Source organism: Nyctibius grandis, chromosome 1, assembly GCF_013368605.1.
Source record: "Nyctibius grandis isolate bNycGra1 chromosome 1, bNycGra1.pri, whole genome shotgun sequence".
Taxonomy (NCBI): domain Eukaryota; kingdom Metazoa; phylum Chordata; class Aves; order Nyctibiiformes; family Nyctibiidae; genus Nyctibius; species Nyctibius grandis.
This window is the reverse complement of record NC_090658.1, coordinates 92,623,168-92,641,846: the sequence shown is the minus strand read 5'-3', so window position 1 is coordinate 92,641,846 and position 18,679 is coordinate 92,623,168. Positions and strand designations below refer to the sequence as shown.

Genomic DNA, 18,679 nt, shown 5'->3' with positions numbered 1-18,679 from the left:
CTTAGAAGCACAAGAAACACGAAGGGGAAACATACGGCCTGGCAGCTGAGTTCTGGACATGAGAAAGAGCAGAAGAAAAACGGAAGAGAGAGGGGATTTCGATGGAAGATTAGATCTAGGTTTAGCCAATTAAGTCAATGCTGATGCAGGAGTTGATGTTACAGACAGACTAAAACAGCTTTGACAAAAGGAAGTAAAGTAGGCATGGGAAGACTGAGTCACAGACACCAGCTCAGTGAGAAGAGAAGCCTTTGAGTAGATGACCTCTAAGATGAGTAAGAGCCTTAAACACTGCCAGGGAGGGGGCACCCACAACTTCTCTGGGCAACCTGTTCCAGTGTCTCACTACCCTCACAGTAAAGAATTTCTTCCTCATATCTAATCTAAATCTACCCTCTTTCAGTTTAAAACCATTCCCCCTCGTCCTACCACTACGTGCCCTTGAAAAAAGTCCCGACCCCTGAGGAACGCCACTCGTCACTGGTGTCCACTTGGACATTGAGCCGTTGACCGTAACTCTTTGAGTGCGACCATCCAGCCAATTCCTTATCCACTGAGTGGTCCATCCATCAAGTCCATGTCTCTTCAATTTAGAGACAAAGATGTCATGTGGGACAGTGTCAAATGCTTTGCACAAGTCCAGGTAGATGACATCAGTTGCTCTTCCCCTATCCACCAGTGCTGTAACCCTATCGTAGAAGGTCACCAAATTTGTCAGGCATGATTTGCCCTTAGTGAAGCCATGTTGGCTGTCACCAATCACCTCCTTGATTTCTGTGTGCCTCAGTATAGTTTCCAGGAGGATGTGCTCCATGATCATGCCAGGCACAGAGGTGAGACTGACTGGCCTGTAGTTCCCCGGGTCTCCCTTTTTTTTCCATTCTTGAAGATGGGGGTTATGTTTCCCCTTTTCCAGTCAGTGGGAACTTCACCAGACTGCCATGACTTCTCAAAAATGATGGATAGTGGCTTAGCAACTTCATCCACCAGTTCCCTCAGGACCTATGGATGCACCTCATCAGGTCCCATGGACTTGTGCACCTTCAGGTTCTTTAGACGGTCTCGAACCTGATCTTCACCTACAGTGGGTGGTTCTTCATCCTTCCAGCCACGAAGATGATTAAGGGGGTGGAACATCTCCCTTATGAGGAGAGGCTGAGGGAGCTGGGTCTCTTTAGCTTGGAGAAGAGGAGACTGAGGGGTGACCTCATTAATGTTTATAACTATGTAAAGGGCAAGTGTCATGAGGATGGAGCCAGGCTCTTCTCAGTGACATCCATTGACAGGACAAGGGGCAACGGGTGCAAGCTGGAACACAGGAGGTTCCACATAAATATGAGGAAAAACTTCTTTATGGTGAAGGTAACTGAACACTGGAACAGGCTGCCCAGAGAGGTTGTGGAGTCTCCTTCTCTGGAGACATTCAAAACCCACCTGGACGCGTTCCTGTGTGATGATCTAGGTAATCCTGCTCCGGCAGGGGGATTGGACTAGATGATCTTTTGAGGTCCCTTCCAATCCCTAACATTCTGTGATTCTGTGATTCCAGTCCCTGCCTCTGCCTTCTGCGACTTGGGTGGTGAGGCTAGAGCACTTGCCGGTGAAGACTGAGGCAAAATAGTCGTTGAGTACCTTAGCCTTCTCCATATCCCAGGTAACCAGGTCTCCTGTTTCCTTCGGTAGAGGGCCCACATTTTCCCTAGTCTTCCTTTTATCACTGACATACCTATAGAAGCATTTCTTGTTGCCCTTGACATCACTGGCCAGATTTAATTCTATCAGGGCTTTAGCTTTCCTAACCTGGTCCCTGGCTGCTCAGACAACTTCCCTGTATTCCTCCCAGGCTACCTGTCCTTGCTTCCATCCTCTGTAGGCTATCTTCTTGTGCCTGAGTTTATCCAGGAGCTCCTTCTTCATCCATGCAGGCCTCCTGGAGTTTTTGCCTGCCTTCCTCTTTGTTGGGATGCATCGCTCCTGAGCAATTAAAATATTATTCTTCTTGAAAATATTATTCCTACTAGAAGGCTCTGCAGGAACCTCACTGCTCTGATACTAGAAAGCTTCCAATCCCCCGTCTAAACTTTTTCATAATCAACTATATCTTTATGTTCTCTCCAATTTCTACTGAAGGCATAATGTCAATAAACATTACAGTTATCTTTTTGAAGCAATTTGCTGAATTAGACTTGCATCAGACATAATTGCTGATACAAGAAACTCACGTGGACAATTGTGTTAACTTCAATGATCCTAAGTGTAAAGGAGAGCTGCAGAGGTGCTAACAGTGTCTGCAGAATTTCTATGTTGGGAGGCAAAAAACAGCTTCTCAGTAACCAGCTGCTTCTTGCAGTAGCCAGTGAGAGTTTCATCAGTTTCAGAAAAACAAATGTAGTTTTCAATAAAATCTCTCAAATCAGACAAGAGTTTGTATTTCTTAATCATCATGACATGACTGAAAAATTAGAGGCCTTAATAATATTAACAACATGCAGCCACTTCTGTTTGAAATACAACAGCTGAACAGCAGTTTGCAGCAATAATATAAAAACAGCTGAAAATAGTAAGTAGAGAATATCGACAGACAATTTTTTTAGGTACGACTACAACCAGTAAAGCTCACATTTGGTAATGATACTAGATTCAAAATGCACTAAATCATTAAACATCAGATGAATCTTCTTAGAGCCCCTTTTAGTTCCTTTTTCAGAAGATGATTCTTTGTATTACCAGCATTAATTCCAGCTGCTCAAAACTATGCTGGATTTTATTCTTTTTCCCAAATCAAAAAATATTCCCCAACTTCTGGAGGAAGTTTAAAATCTGCAGAAAAAAATAGTGTAAAAAATACTTAGAAATGCTTCAGAAGTGTTCTCTGTAGGCCATACAATTATTTCCATCACAAGATATCAACTTTGGACGAAAAAGAGGAAACACATTATATTACTCAACCATATTGCTTTGTGAGAGACATGGGACAGTTGAGAAGCCAGACAATAAGGAAAAAGAAGTACATACAAAAAGTGCAGCTACCTCAACAACATTTCCATACTAAAATAAAACAGTTTTGGAGGGTTCAGAAAAATCAATGTCTACAGGGGAAAGAAAAATTGTGCTTAGTTTAAAATCCAACTTCTAACCAGTTCTGCTACTGATACTATGCAGCTGCCCACCAGTACCAGCTGAAAAACCCCAGCTGCAGCTCTGGAGACATTGACAGCCAGCTAACACGCATGCCTGCAGTTATTTCCCTGAAGAGCCATCTTCAACAAGACACTGTACAATTTAGCTTTCTCCAGGAAAGCCAGCAAAATCAGGGCCCACAGGGGCACTCAAGTGATTTCTGCATTCCTGCCTCCGGGACTATGGAGAACTCTGTAACACCAGAATCCAGTCAGTGTTCTTGTGAAGTAAGGAAAAATTTGAAGGCTTCACAGGTATTATCGTAATGCATACACTCTGGGAAGAATGTAAACCAAATTTAATACTCTTTTAACCATACACAGAGGGAAAATGGTCCCAGTCAATCCAACAGCTCACTTCTGAGTAGATCTAATAGTCCTGCCTTCAGCAATTATTTGAATGAAATTCGGCAATATATTTGACTGAAATTCTAAAGTTCTGCAACAATTTTATTCCCTGGAACAACACCTTCCACCTTTCCAGTCATATCTCCTGCCTCAAACATCCATATCCACATAGGCATCACTTATTATGCCTATTAGTTATACAAATTATTTCATTTATAGCTTAAGGCCAGTATTCAGAGGAGCCAGCATGAGAATTGCTTGTTCTGTTTATCCTTGATGCTACAGCATTCAAAATAAGAAACCAACAGCAATATCCTATTGTTGCCTCACACAAATGGAACGATCCTGAACAACTTCACAAATTAGCCTTCCTTGGTCTCAAGTCATATGCTCCCAATTTGCTTTAGCCTTACTGATTTAAAAAGTACTGCAAGTAAAATTAGCAGTATGAATCATTTTGTTAATCTAAGTATTGTTAGTTTACGCGGCCTGTCATGGAGAAATACAATAGAAACAACAAATGCTAATTAATTTAAAACAGCCCAAGATCTTAGAATTCAGTAAATCAAGTTTTGAGGTTTAAGCAGCTCTTGTCAGCAGTCTGTTCAACAGGCTTTTATAAGTTTTGTTTTTCCACTCTTGGCTCATTACAGGATTCCTGCCTGCTCAAATGGATCCTGTCATTTAAAAAGCATTATAGGAGTTGAGTACTTACAGTTCCCATGTGAACCCAACAGTCTTTATAAATCTATGAGAAACAAACTGTAAGCCTCTAAGTGGAAAGCTGCTACAGTTTGACCTACAATTACAAAATTATCCTCAACAGATCATCACTATCGCATTTAGGCTATCTGGCTTTCAAAAAAGCAGTGTTACAAGAAAAGGCAAAATGAATCTACTAGAAATATATACCTGTCAAGTAAGGGTTGACTAGATGTGACATTGCTCTCCCTCCAACTAACTGGCCAGTAAATCTAACTCCTACATGTGATCAGCAAGAACACCACATGCTGTTAATTCCAGTGTAAAGTTCAGGATCCTCACGTCCATTTTGCCAGTATGAATACAGAATTGTTGTTTGCTAAAACCCCCAGTCCTAGATCTAGAGGCAACTCACTGAAACTAACAGGAGATCAGTTTAGAAGAGGTTAAAAGAGTACTACACAGCAGTAGTGAACTTCTGGAACTTGCTGTTACTAGAGACTGTGAAGGCAGGGAGCACCAGTAAGGTCAAAAAGTGTTTATTCAAATAGATGGTCAAAAGATGCATGAATAGATAGTAAAGAGGCAGGGCTGTACCCTCTAACACCCTTAATACAACAACTACAGAGCTGATCAGTACAAGGAAGTGCTGAGGTTCACATGCTACTCTAAAGAATACCTCTGGATGTCAAAGGGAGGATACTGGGCTAGACAGTACACTGCTCCGGGCCAGCACGGCATTTCTTACATTCTTATCATCCTGTAAAAGTGGAATTAACTACCTGGCAATGCAGTTGTTTCAGCCTATACATTTTAAATTAGTTTCAGATAGTCTTGCTGCTTTTATTTCACATTTTTTTCCCATCCAACTTGACATTTCTCTCATTGCCAATCCTGAGATTCCCAAAAGAGCTGAGCTACAGCAATGTGAAACAGAGAGACACGAGAACTACCAAAATTGTGCTTACCTGAATTAGTGTTTCGCAGATAAATACGAAGAATATAGAAAAAAATATAGAAGACTGAATTGAATTTTTTGTTCTACCATATTACAGAATCACAAAACCTGATTCAAAAGCATATTAAATGTGATAAATCTTAATAGCATAGTTACCTATTTTTTCTAAAATTTAGAACATAACAAGTAGCTAAGCAATAGCACTTACAGTCAACTTCTTATTTTTACATTGGCAATTACTATGTATATAGCATTTAACACTTCTAATGCAGAGTACAACAGCAGTATCCTGCAAGACAAGTAGTGAAACATCAGCATCTCTCATGCTACACAAGAAGAAAGGCAGGCTATTGGTCAGATTATTAACAAATGGCTAAGTGTTTTGGAATTGCAAATCCACTTTTAAAAAAACAGTCAGAATCCTACCTCCTCTGACTTCAATGCTAAATTTCAAAAGATGAGCAAAAAAGGCAATCTAAGCAACAAGCTCAGCTGGAATGATAACATGAGCAAAATTTTTGAGCAAAATACAAGAGACCTTATTTGGTAGACGAAGGGTTTATTCCAACATTCTTCTCAACGACAGTTAGTACTTCTAAGACTATTTAAAATTGGAAAGATTAGACACCAAAAATATGACAGCTCCAAGAGTTGCAAAGATATCTCAGGTGTGTTTAGGAAGTTCTTAAGTAACTACCATAAAAGGGTGCTGCACATGGCAGGTCTACTTTCAATAAACAAGAACGGATATTTCTCCTGAAAGTTACACTTAAAAGTTGCATACATCTTTTCCTAGAGGTGGGAAAGGATGTTAGCAGTACTGAAGAACAGTTCTTTCTTCTGAAGAGCGATCTCTAGGTAAAAATAATAGTTCTCAGATGGAGCTTTCATCTCTTCCTCCAAGCTTCAGCCCAAGCATTCAAAGTTCAGGAGGCTTAGAACTTCGACATGTCTATCAAACTCTGAAAAGTATTTTTTTTAACTCATGTCCCAAAACCCTGCCTGGCATCAGACTGCATCTTTCAAAAAGCTTTGCCTGACTGCTCAGTCAGCTTTTCTAAGGCAACCCACCCCACTGTGGTGTCAGTTCTCTTAACTTGATACCATGAAAGAATTCAAGGGAACAGAAAAAAAATTATCTGGAATAAAACAGATCCTTCACGCTCTCTTTACAATCACACCCACTCATTTAAGCATTCCAGATATAGCACAAGAAGTTTATTATACTACAGAAATCACCTTAAAGAGAACACAGAACAGTGAAATATTGGTCACTCCTCAGTCAGTCAACTCTTGGTCTGTGTGCTCCCATGTGTTTTCTACAGGCAAGAGTTACGGAAACACCAGGAAAAGGCATTCTATTTCAGACGTACAAAAATCAGTGAAATAGGACAAAGTTTGGGGCTTTTATGAGAGGTGAATTACTCTGGAGTCATATACAGAATGCAAGCCATTCTTGGGACAAATAAACAACGTTCTGGAATACATCAGTAACAGCTTCATAAACAGCTCACTATACATGGACTGTAATAAAAGCATTGGGACTCAAAAACTCCAGGTTTTCAGCCACAAACTCAATTTTCTCGCTTATTCTGTCCCTCTAAGCTAATAAAACGCACAATTTCTGGAAGTAATTTTTCAACTGTCAAATGATAAGCAGCAAATTCTTACATAGCAGAAGGCTTCTGCAAAAGCTGTAAACCACTGAGAGACTCTAGATGCATATGAGAAATAAAAAACTATCAATGACTTTTTGACAAAGCTGTGCCTAGCACACTACTATAATGGGAAAAGTATAATTTTCCTCTAACTGTACATGCACATATATTATCTGAGATCAAGTTATGGTCAAATTGCCATGTAACTGTATTTTCAATTTTCTTCACACATTTTTACAACATTCTCACTTAAGCAGTATTTACCATTATCACTCCAGGCAGTCAAGGTTGTTTGCATAAGGTGTTATTTGCCAAGAACCTGTTACTTGAAAGGAAGACCTCTTCTGTCTGCACAGCAGATTTGCAGGTGGAGAAAAGGAGTCTTGCTGAGAGAAAAGTGGAGAGGAACCAACATAATCACATACACATAATCCGTTCTAAGTAAGAACAGAGAAGAAAATGCATGAGGCATACTTCTCTAATGGGACTCAACTACACTCGTAACATACTTTTTTCATAGGTGACAAGAAGAAATGACAGCATACAATTTCAACTAATTTGTTGTAGAAGGATTGCTCATAAAGCTCCCGCAAGGGCTGGAAGACTAGCTTGTAGACAGACCTACCCAGAACTCGTGCTATCCCACATAAGACACACCTAAGTGTTCCTAGCCTTGCTTAACAGCTGAAGGAGTAAGATACAAATCAGTGCAACACTTAAAGGCTACCCTCAGGAAGACCAGAGGAATAGGGCTCTGCAAGGAGAAATGCCAAGAGCTACACTATAAAGAGCATGTCTGGATATACCTAACCATGTCTTCACAATGCCTTAAAATCTACTGAAGGTTCTTAAGCAACGCAGCCTAACATACAGAGAAGAAAATACCCAGAGCACAACTGTTAATAATTCATTGCCCAAACAAAGATAAATGGAGGCTCCACATGACGTGTTCTTAGTTTGGTCCTATTCCATATCTCAGTCACTCTCCTGGAGACTGGAACAAGAGAGATGCTTCTTTCACTCACAAACATGAAGCTGGGAAGGGCCATCAGTATGACATGTTGAGAATCAAAATGGCCATGACCAACAGGGAAAAAGGTTCTGAACAAAATTAGGATGTAATTTGACAAAGGACAACTGCACAGAAGCAGAGAGGAAGGCTGCTTATTAGACTGCAGTCTACTGGAAAGGATCTGATGGTCAACACAGATCAACAAATTGAATGTGAATCAGCATGTTGTTGATAAAAAGGTAGATGCCACACAAAGGGTAATCAACTTCTCAGCAACATTCAGCCTAATGCAGAACATGCTTTTGTTACAGCAGGCTTTGGGATCAGCCACCCCCAAACAGCAAACACTCCAAATGGCTTAATTATCATTGCGGCTGGTATCACTCAGCAGACAGTAATGAGCCACTAACATTTACCCTACTTAAATGTTTGTTTCCTTTGCGTTGTTAACATTTAGAGTAATACTGAATGAAAGGTACAGTGACAGATATGCCAGTGATTTACTGGAGGAAAGAGAGAGAGTTCTGTTGCTCACTGAAGCACAGGACATAATTCCTAGTTTAAGGGGAAAAACACTTCCATATCTGAGGAAGAGAAATAAGCATTATGTTAATTATGAAAAACTGCAAAACTATGCTCTGAATAAAGAAGGAATAAAAGGAGTTTTGGAGTGAGACCATACATTTCTCCTGCCATCCCAGAAGCGTTGAAAAGAAAGATCATGTATAAAAGCTACGATGCTTCCCCCAAGAGAAATATTCAAGTGCGTCCCAAGGAATCTGAACCTAAGGGCTACTTCAAAAAGAGGGTGCTTGAATGCGAATTATCAGACAATCCCAGTTAGGGTCTCTCTAGCAGAGGCAGCTTGTGAGGGGAAAATTTCACAAAGCCCAAGACCTCAACTGCTACCATAGAACCATGTATTTAGCTCAGAGTAAGTAGATTTATGTTTGTGTAAGTAGACTAAGTACAGACTGTCTTTCATTTCTTCACCCCATTTTACAAATGTATGATTATGTTATTATATTTAGATATTATTTATTTCTAGTTTACCTTAATCTGTCTTAACCTATGGCCCAACTACCCAGCACAGACCCTGCAGTGTCCACAGGTAAGAAAGGTGCTTCCCCTCCCATCGCACAGACCAGATTCTGGCACTGCAGGAATTGGACAGGACCCAAGTGTACCCAGTGACTCGCAACAACTGAAGAGGCTCTCTAGCATGCAGCAGGATATTAGAGTGCACGCTTACCCCTTGCAACTGTTGGTGTCCAGGTCACAAGCAGACTTCCTGATGACTGCTCCCTACACAGAAGGTATCCTTGCTTACTCCCCATTCACAGGAAGCAGACCATGGGCTCTGAAACCTTTGCATTATTTCAAAGGCAGGTGTGTGCATGGAAACAAGCAAGGTAAGCATTATAATTATTAATGGAATGTGGGCATCTAAAACATTTGGAACTTGTACTATTCAAGAAATCAGACACTTTGTTCAGAATTCTTGAAATAATATTTGAGATCTAAATGTAAACACGTCGTATTAAATAAGTTGTACTGGTTTTGATATTTTTGCTTCTGCTGTGTTTACATTCCTGGTCAATACAGAAAGATTTCAGTCTTATTGCACACATCCAGGCAGTACTTCAAGCCAACTGATAAATCAGTGGAAACAGATTAATGTTCTTTTTACTGTTCTTCAGTAGAAATATAAAAATGGGAAAACAATACTAAACCAATAGTTACTTTGGTTTCTGAACCTTAAAAAGAACCCTCTGTTCTTTCTCTTCCATTTTTGCATTTCGGTGCAATCGGTGTGCCCAGCTCGCTCCCTGAAATGCCTGTACACCAATGCACGCAGCATGGGGAATAAGCAGGAGGAGTTAGAAATCCGTGTTCGGTCGGGGGGCTATGATCTAGTGGCAATTACAGAGACTTGGTGGGACGCCTCGCATGACTGGAATGTGGTCATGGATGGCTATGTCCTGTTCAGGAAAGACAGGCCGCTAAGGAGAGGTGGTGGAGTTGCCCTTTATGTGAGTGAGCAGCTAGAATGTATTGAGTTCTGTCCAGAGGCAGATCAGGAGCGAGTTGAGAGTTTGTGGGTGCGAATTAAGGGGCAGGCTGGCAGGGGTGATACTGTTGTGGGTGTCTATTACAGGCCACCAGATCAGGATAAGGAGGGTGATGAGGCCTTCTACAGGCAGCTGAGAGCAGTCTCGCAATTACAGGGCCTGGTTGTTGTGGGGGATTTCAACTACCCTGATATTTGCTGGGAGGCCTACTCAGCCAGCCATCCCCAGTCCAGGAGGTTCCTCCAGTGTGTTGATGATAACTTTCTGATGCAAATGGTGGATGAGCCAACTAGGAGAGGAGCGCTGCTGGATCTGATCCTCACTAACAAGGAGGGTCTGGTTGAAGAGGTGAAGGTTGAGGGCAGCCTTGGTTGTAGTGACCATGAGATGGTAGAGTTCAGGATCTCATGTGGCAGGAACAGAATAGCTAGCAGAATCACAACCCTGGACTTCAGGAGGGCCAACTTTGGCCTTTTCAAGCAATTGCTAGGGGAAATCCCATGGGACAGGGTACTAGAAGGTAAGGGGGCCCAAGATAGTTGGTTAGCGTTCAAGGACTGCTTCTTCCGAGCTCAAGATCAGAGCATCCCAACAGGTAGGAAGTCAAGGAAAGGTACCAGGAGACCTGCATGGTTGAACAGGGAACTGCTGGGCAAACTCAAGTGGAAGAAGAAGGTGTACAGATCGTGGAAGGAGGGGCTGGCCACTTGGGAGGAATATAAGTCTGTTGTCAGAGGATGTAGGGAGGCAACTAGGAAAGCTAAGGCCTCCTTGGAATTAAACCTTGCAAGAGAGGTCAAGGACAACAGAAAGGGCTTCTTCAAATACATTGCAGGTAAAGCCAACACTAGAGGCAATGTAGGCCCACTGATGAATGAGGTGGGGGTCCTGGAGACAGAGGATAAAAAGAAGGCGGAGTTACTGAATGCCTTCTTTGCCTCTGTCTATACTGTTGGAGGCTGTCCTGAGGAGCCCTGGACCCCTGCGGCCTCAGAAGAAGTCAGGATAGAGGAGGAATCTGTCTTGGTTGATGAGGGCTGGGTCAGGGACCAATTAAGCAACCTGGATGTCCATAAATCCATGGGCCCTGATGGGATGCACCCGCGGGTGCTGAGGGAGCTGGCGGAAGTCATTGCTAGGCCACTCTCCATCATCTTTGCTAAGTCATGGGCAACAGGAGAGGTGCCTGAGGACTGGAGGAAAGCGAATGTCACTGCAGTCTTCAAAAAGGGCAGGAAGGAGGACCCGGGGAACTATAGACCAGTCAGCCTCACCTCCATCCCTGGAAAGGTGATGGAGCAACTTGTTCTTGGTGCTGTCTCTAGGCACATCAAGGATAGGGGGATCATTAGGGGCACTCAGCATGGCTTCACCAAGGGGAAGTCTTGCTCAACCAACTTGATAGCCTTTTATGAGGATGTTACCCGGTGGATAGATGATGGTAAAGCTGTGGATGTGGTCTATCTCGATTTCAGTAAAGCGTTTGACACGGTCTCCCACAGCATCCTCGCAGCTAAACTGGGGAAGTGTGGTCTGGATGATCGGGTAGTGAGGTGGATTGTGAACTGGCTGAAGGAAAGAAGCCAGAGAGTAGTGGTCAGCGGGACAGAGTCCAGTTGGAGGTCTGTGTCTAGCGGAGTTCCGTAAGGGTCGGTTCTGGGACCAGTTCTATTCAATATATTCATTAATGACTTGGATGAGGGATTAGAGTGCGCTGTCAGCAAGTTCGCTGATGACACAAAACTGGGAGGAGTGGCTGATGTGCCGGAAGGCTGCGCAGCCATTCAGAGAGACCTGGACAGGCTGGAGAGTTGGGCGGGGAGAAATTTAATGAAATATAACAAGGGCAAGTGTAGAGTCCTGCATCTGGGCAAGAACAACCCCATGTATGAGTACAAGTTGGGGACAGACCTGTTGGAGACCAGCGTAGGGGAAAGGGACCTGGGGGTCCTAGTGGACAACAGGATGACCATGAGCCAGCAGTGTGCCCTTGTGGCCAAGAAGGCCAATGGCATCCTGGGGTGTATTAGAAGGGGTGTGGTCAGCAGGTCGAGAGAGGTTCTCCTCCCCCTCTACTCTGCCCTGGTGAGGCCGCATCTGGAGTATTGTGTCCAGTTCTGGGCCCCTCAGTTCAAGAAGGACAGGGAACTGCTAGAGAGAGTCCAGCGCAGAGCCACGAAGATGATTAAGGGAGTGGAACATCTCCCTTATGAGGAGAGGCTGAGGGAGCTGGGTCTCTTTAGCTTAGAGAAGAGGAGACTGAGGGGTGACCTCATTAATGTTTATAAATATGTAAAGGGCAAGTGTCATGAGGATGGAGCCAGGCTCTTCTCAGTGACATCCCTTGACAGGACAAGGGGCAATGGGTGCAAGCTGGAACACAGGAGGTTCCACATAAATATGAGGAAAAACTTCTTTACGGTGAGGGTGACCGAACACTGGAACAGGCTGCCCAGAGAGGTTGTGGAGTCTCCTTCTCTGGAGACATTCAAAACCCGCCTGGACGCGTTCCTGTGTGATATGGTCTAGGCAATCCTGCCCCGGCAGGGGGATTGGACTAGATGATCTTTCGAGGTCCCTTCCAATCCCTGACATTCTGTGATTCTGTGATTCTGTGATTTGTCCAGGGACTGGACAGGGAAGATGTCAATCACAGTCAGAGGAGAATTAAAACCTCAGTGCAGCCTCCTGCTCACTGCAAAATCCCAAAGATAAAAACAAAGCAGTCTTCAGAAACAAGTGATTTGTAACAAGTCTGTCTGGGGAAATGGAAAGAACTGAATATAATCTCACAGTAAAATTCTGCTGCTGAGAACTCGATTCAAGAAAAGCATTTGTGAATGCTAGGGAAGTGACTAAGTAGATATGACTTTTATCTCAATAACATGTCAAAGTAACCGAACATGTGTTAAGGTAATGAAATCCTCTCAGTGATAAAGAACTGACACTTGAAAAGCAAAACTGTAAGTTACACTTCTGTAAGACTTAAGAGTGGTAAGTGAAGTATCTTTCATTTTAGAGCAAGTAGTGGTTCTTGCAATATCTCCCATTCTAAGAATAAGCTGTTTAAATTATAATACTTTAAAATGTATTTTTGATCACTAAATAACATCTAGATCACAGAGGTGTTCCAATGCTGACTTCTGAAGCTACTACATTAATAAAGGTAATTTTTTCTTTTACATGAATAACATTAATAATGTAGTTATGACCTTTTCTCTAAATATTAGAATTTTGCATTCTCTCACTAAGTCAGAGTTTATTTCAGCTATTCAATATTGGATCTGTTTGAAAAATAAAAAGGATACACTTGGAAACATCCAGGACAAACACTATGATGAATCACACATTCTTGTAAGGTATATACTTCTCCTACGAAAATATTTAAATTCATATGCACGTTTGCTTGTCTGTGGGAGACAACATTTTTTTTGCACTTTTATGAGGTCTTGGGGTATAAATTAGTTGTGTACTGACTGACTCTGGAGGGAATGTCTTCTAAATTTTAAATACATTCATACCTCTTTAAAACTGTCATCTAGTTTCCAAGAGTTTAAAGGAAAAACCACAAAACCAAGCCACTATTTAAGCGTGACTTATACAAAACAATGCTTTCTCTTCTATCACTGCAGAAACAAAAGCAGAAAATTATGCTAAAATCATACTCCCATCACCTGCAAACACTGGAGCCACTGCTTAATCAATATTATCTTATCTTTGCTCTCCAACATATAAAGGCTTTAACATGTTACGCAGTGTATATTTTTTGTAATGTAGACTTCAAAGCTTGCTGAAATCAAATGTTTCCTTTATGAGGGCTCCAGTAGTCTTGGACACATCCAAAAAAACCATTTATATGGCAGTGTACTCAACCACCTTCCTCACCTCTTCTCTCTCCTCTTCTCTCAGGGCCCCATTTCTTTTTGAAATAATGCCACCACCGGGATGAAAGCAAGTTACACATAGAGGCTAATTTGATAACTCAATGAACTTCTGAATCATATCTGAAAAGGACTTCCCTTTTGAAGATATGCTCTATGCTGAGAGTGTGCTACACTGATACAGCATTATTCATGTTATTCTGCTACGCTACATGCACAAGTACCTTTTAACAGGGACACTGTTAGATGCATTGTCCGTGTATACAGATATGATCATTATGCTAATTTGTTGCCACCCACCAGACAACACCTGTAGTACTGAAGGTAACTTGGCTTAAACAGACAAATTCCGGTCCTGTGAACAGCTCACTGTTGCAAAACAAAGCACAATTTTAAGGCAAAAAAGGTCAAGACTGAAGCTGGAACAGACAGGTATAATTTGCTAAACTAATAACTACCCACCTCTACCCTCTTGGTTTCAGCTGTACCAAAGAGGTCCAAATTCTTTATTGTGGGAGTGCAGAGAGGGTTACTCCCATAAGTAACTTGACAGTTGAGATCAGATTTTCACACAAAACACATAAATTGAAGACAAAGAGGGAGATCTGGCTAAGCTTAAGCATCATTCAGGCGTCAGCCCGTGCTCCTTACCTCCCCGCAGTTTTTCCTCCTCCCTGAATTACACCAGCTGGAGCTACAGCTGCAAAGCAGCATATTTTGACGCTATGGACAGAACTCACTGACCTTCCATGGGATTCACAGCACCACCATCCTTCCAGCTTCTGTCAACAGAGCCGGAAAAAAGACCAAGCTCTAAAAGTGCACAGTGAGTTAACACAGGTAAAAAATGGATACATGAAAAGCACATTACTCTCCTGTATAAGGAAGACAACTTCTATTTGTATCATATACCTAAGTTATCTACATGTGCCTTTAGGAACAACATAACCCTTTGGTCTACATTTTAACATTACAGTGCAAAAATTTAACCACCAGATTCTCTTTAGCTGTAACAGAAACCAAATACTATTCCTCTGGCATTTTGCTAAAAAAAAAAAAAGTTTTAAATTGTATGCGATTTCAAAGAGATACACCTCCAACATTAATGGACTGTCCAAACACCCTGTCGTGGTTTAACCCCAGCCAGCAACTAAGTACCACGCAGCCGCTCATCCACTCCTCCCCAGTGGGATGGGGGAGACAATCGGAAGGATAAAAGTGAGAAAACTTGTGGGTTGAGATAAAGGCAGTTTAAAAAGTAAAGCAAAAGCCGCAAGTGCAAGCAAAGCAAACCAAGGAATTAATTCACTGCTTCCCATCGGCAGGCAGGGGTTCAGCCACCTCCAGAAAAGCAGGGCTCCATCACGCGTAACGGTGGCTACTTGGGAAGACAGTTGCCATCACTCTGAACATCCTCCCTTCCTTCTTCTTCCCCCTAGTTTTATTGCTGAGCATGACATCGTACGGTATGGAATATCCCTTTGGTCAGTTGGGGTCAGCCCTCCCAGCTGTGTCCCCTCACCACTTCTTGTGCACCCCCAGCCTACCCACTGGTGGGGTGGTGTGAGAAGCAAAAAAGGCCTTGACTCTGTGTAACCACTGCTCAGCAGTAACTAAAACATCCCTGTGTTGTCAACACTGTTTTCAGCACAAATCCAAAACAGCCCCACATTAGCTACTGTGAAGAAAATTAACTCTATCCCAGCCAAAACCAGCACTGAACCTCAAAGAAATATCGCTGCCCTGAAAAAGCAAAACAAATCAAAGATCAGAACCTGAGGTAAGAAAAGGCTATACTTACTCCTTATTCCTGCTTTTAATGCATGGCTGGTAAAGGACTTTGACAGCATTCCACATCCCCACTGGTCCAGAGCTAGGCATGAGAGTATCTCCAAACAGTGTAAAAACACCATGGGAGGAGGAACTTCCTAAAGACTCCACCAGCAATGTGTCAGAATTTAAAAGCCATATCTATAAATGAAGAAATCATTTATTTTACTGAAGGTGACGTCAATTTCAATTTGTTCCTTTACCCTGATCCTAAATCAGCTGATACTAAAGCCACATTCTTACAAAGTTTCTAACAAAGTGTTAACAGACATAAATTGACATTTTATTATTCAGCACACTCTGCACAGCCTCCGGTGGAGAACAATGGGTTAATACAATAAACTGATGCCTGATTTATCACAGTCACTTTTAAGTTCATTATTTCTGTGAAGCTGCCTCTTTTTGTGGCTGCAGCACATTCCCTTTGATAAGAACCAAAGAAACAGTCCCAAGTCATCTGTTTCAGTACCAAAAGCATTATTTCTCTGATAGTTTTTTAGGAATTAGTTCAGCATATGGTGTTGAACAACTGAGGGCTAAAGACAGGGAACTGAAAGGCTACTCACTGGAATTGCCAAAAATGAAGGTTTTTTAGAAGCAGCATGATATTTATGACTGGATAATGCTAAGACATGCAAGGAAAAACACAGCAATTAATGTGGTCTAAAAGGAAGGCTGGGATTTACAAACGGCTGGAGCAGACCCTTACTTGGAAAATAAATCTTTATCAAATTTGATAATGGGACTTCCATTCTTCAGCACTACTTGCTCTCAGCAATTCATGGGATATTTACTGGGGAGAGTTTTGAGAAATCTGAACGTTTTGCATCACATTATGAATCTTATTTAATCTTTGTGTGATTGTGCATCAGTGTTCCAAACTGGATTCAGGGCTTTCATGCTAACCACTGTAAAAAAAGTCAGACTTTTCCTTTATTCACAGCCTGCAGTAGTGAAGTGATCCGAGTTACAAATGGAAATCAATTTTTACAAGTCCTGAGCCTGTATGTAATGTTTATATATGAAATATTTATCATAGAAAAGAGGATTTATGCAGTGCTGCTCACTAGAGAGTAATCTGCTTCTCATGGCCTAATCAGCTTCAAGTAAAACAAGTTACATGACATTAGGTAGCAGACACACGATATCCCCTGTGGAGGGAGAAAGCCACTGTTAACAGGTCACATAGTATATGTCATAATTGAATGTGACAGTCAAAATTTATCAGAGCCCAAGGCTCAGAACATTACAGTGGAAGCTCCATAAAGGAGGAATGAGATGTATTGATAAAGATGTCTTGGGAGGGGATGGGAGGAGGAGAATCGCTTTAGCATATGGACATGAATGATGACAAGCAACTGCACTTGGCTTAGCAAGTGGCTGTTCATCAGTTTTGCTCTGGTAACTCATAGTTCACTTTCCTAGCCTAAACTGCAAAATACACCTCATTAGCCAGGACCATTACACACAGCTTTAAGCTGAGTGTTGTAGACGTGTTGGAGAAAAGGAGGAGAAAAGAGAAGTGTCCTATACACATAGGCCACTGCCACCACACTTAGCTTTAACTATACAGAGTTCCTTCCTTTTGAAATTATTAACACTTCCCTGTGAAGGAGCCTCCTGGGATGCTTTTCAAATGGTGAAGATCCTTCAAACTATGCCGACCAATAATGTACCATTTTGCTTGTGTTCTCCTATTTCACTATCCATTTGCTGTCCTCATCTTATTCTTAGCTTGTAAGTCATGCAACTTCAAGATAGGGAACCCTTCAACAGTGGAGTGAAGAGAGGAGGCAAGTGATTCATCTTTTAGAGAATGTGAAGAGGGCAGAGACATAGTTAGGATAAATAAGGAAATCTGTATACACCATTTTTTTTTCCTGAAACAAAGAGACTTTTATTTATTGTCATCCTTTAAAAACAAACAAACAAACAAAACCAACCAACAAACAAACAAAAACACAAACAAACAAAAACACAAACAAAAACACAAACAAACACAAACACAAACAAACACAAACAAACACAAACAAACAAAAACAACCAAACAAAAAACAAAACAACCAAACAAAAAACAAAACAAACAAAAAAAACACAAAACAAACAAAAAACAAAACAAACAAAAAACAAAACAAACAAAAAACAAACAAACAAAAAAACAAACAAAAAACCAAAACAAAACAAAACAAAAAACCCACAACAAACCATAAGTAGTATATAGCTTTCAGGAACTTGGTTATCACCAACTTAAACAACAGAAACTCATATTAAGATATCCACAAATAACATAACTGGTAATGTTAAGTGACACATGCAGAGGAAATAAGGAAAATGAGTATACATAATATTTGTGGTTTAAAAAAAAAATTAGAAGGACTTGTGAGGGACCTTAACCTTAATTATCACACACACAGCCTAAGCTGTGTGCATTCAGGTACGTAAGCATAAGCACTGTGAATGAGAATCTTTGGCTCATTGTGAAAACAAACAAGTGAGACAGCTGGTCCATGATGCATCAGCAACGGGATGACTTGTCTAACTTGGCTCTGTACTCACAGCCTCAAGCACCTACATTTTTTACCATTTAGCTGCTCGCAATCATTAATACAAACACTGCTTACATTACACTTGTGTCCACAAGGCCTCTGAGTCCTAAGACTTAACCCGTGACTCCAGAACACCTGTTGGTGTGTACACAGTACCTAGAACCTCACCCTGGTCATGAGTAAGGGCTTTCTGATGTTAAACACACAAAAAAATACTAATTACTCACTAATAAAAAAGAAGGGATGACAATCAGAAGCCAGTCTCTCTGCTAATTCAGCCTGCTCCTCTAACCAATATGCTGGCAAAAATGCAACTCAGAGCTAAAAGTAATGGCAATCTGCTAAATAAGTTGATTTTTTCTGTTAGAAAATAACTGATTCATTATACATAATCTACTAAACTTAGGCATCAGAATATTAGGTAACTTGGAAACACAAGGGAAAAATCACAACAATTTTTAATGACTCCTCAATTAGATTATACATAGTGACA

The 18,679-nt window shown here is 41.5% G+C and overlaps 1 protein-coding gene across 1 annotated transcript in view; it reads right to left on the bottom strand.

Annotated features, from left to right (window-relative positions):
* UBE3D (ubiquitin protein ligase E3D) overlaps positions 1-18,679 on the bottom strand; it is an 88,659-nt gene that overhangs the window by 51,060 nt on the left and 18,920 nt on the right. The window contains exon 8 of the mRNA XM_068405553.1: positions 15,612-15,781. Coding sequence (XP_068261654.1) covers positions 15,612-15,781 — 170 coding nt within the window. The remainder of the gene's footprint in view (positions 1-15,611; positions 15,782-18,679) is intronic.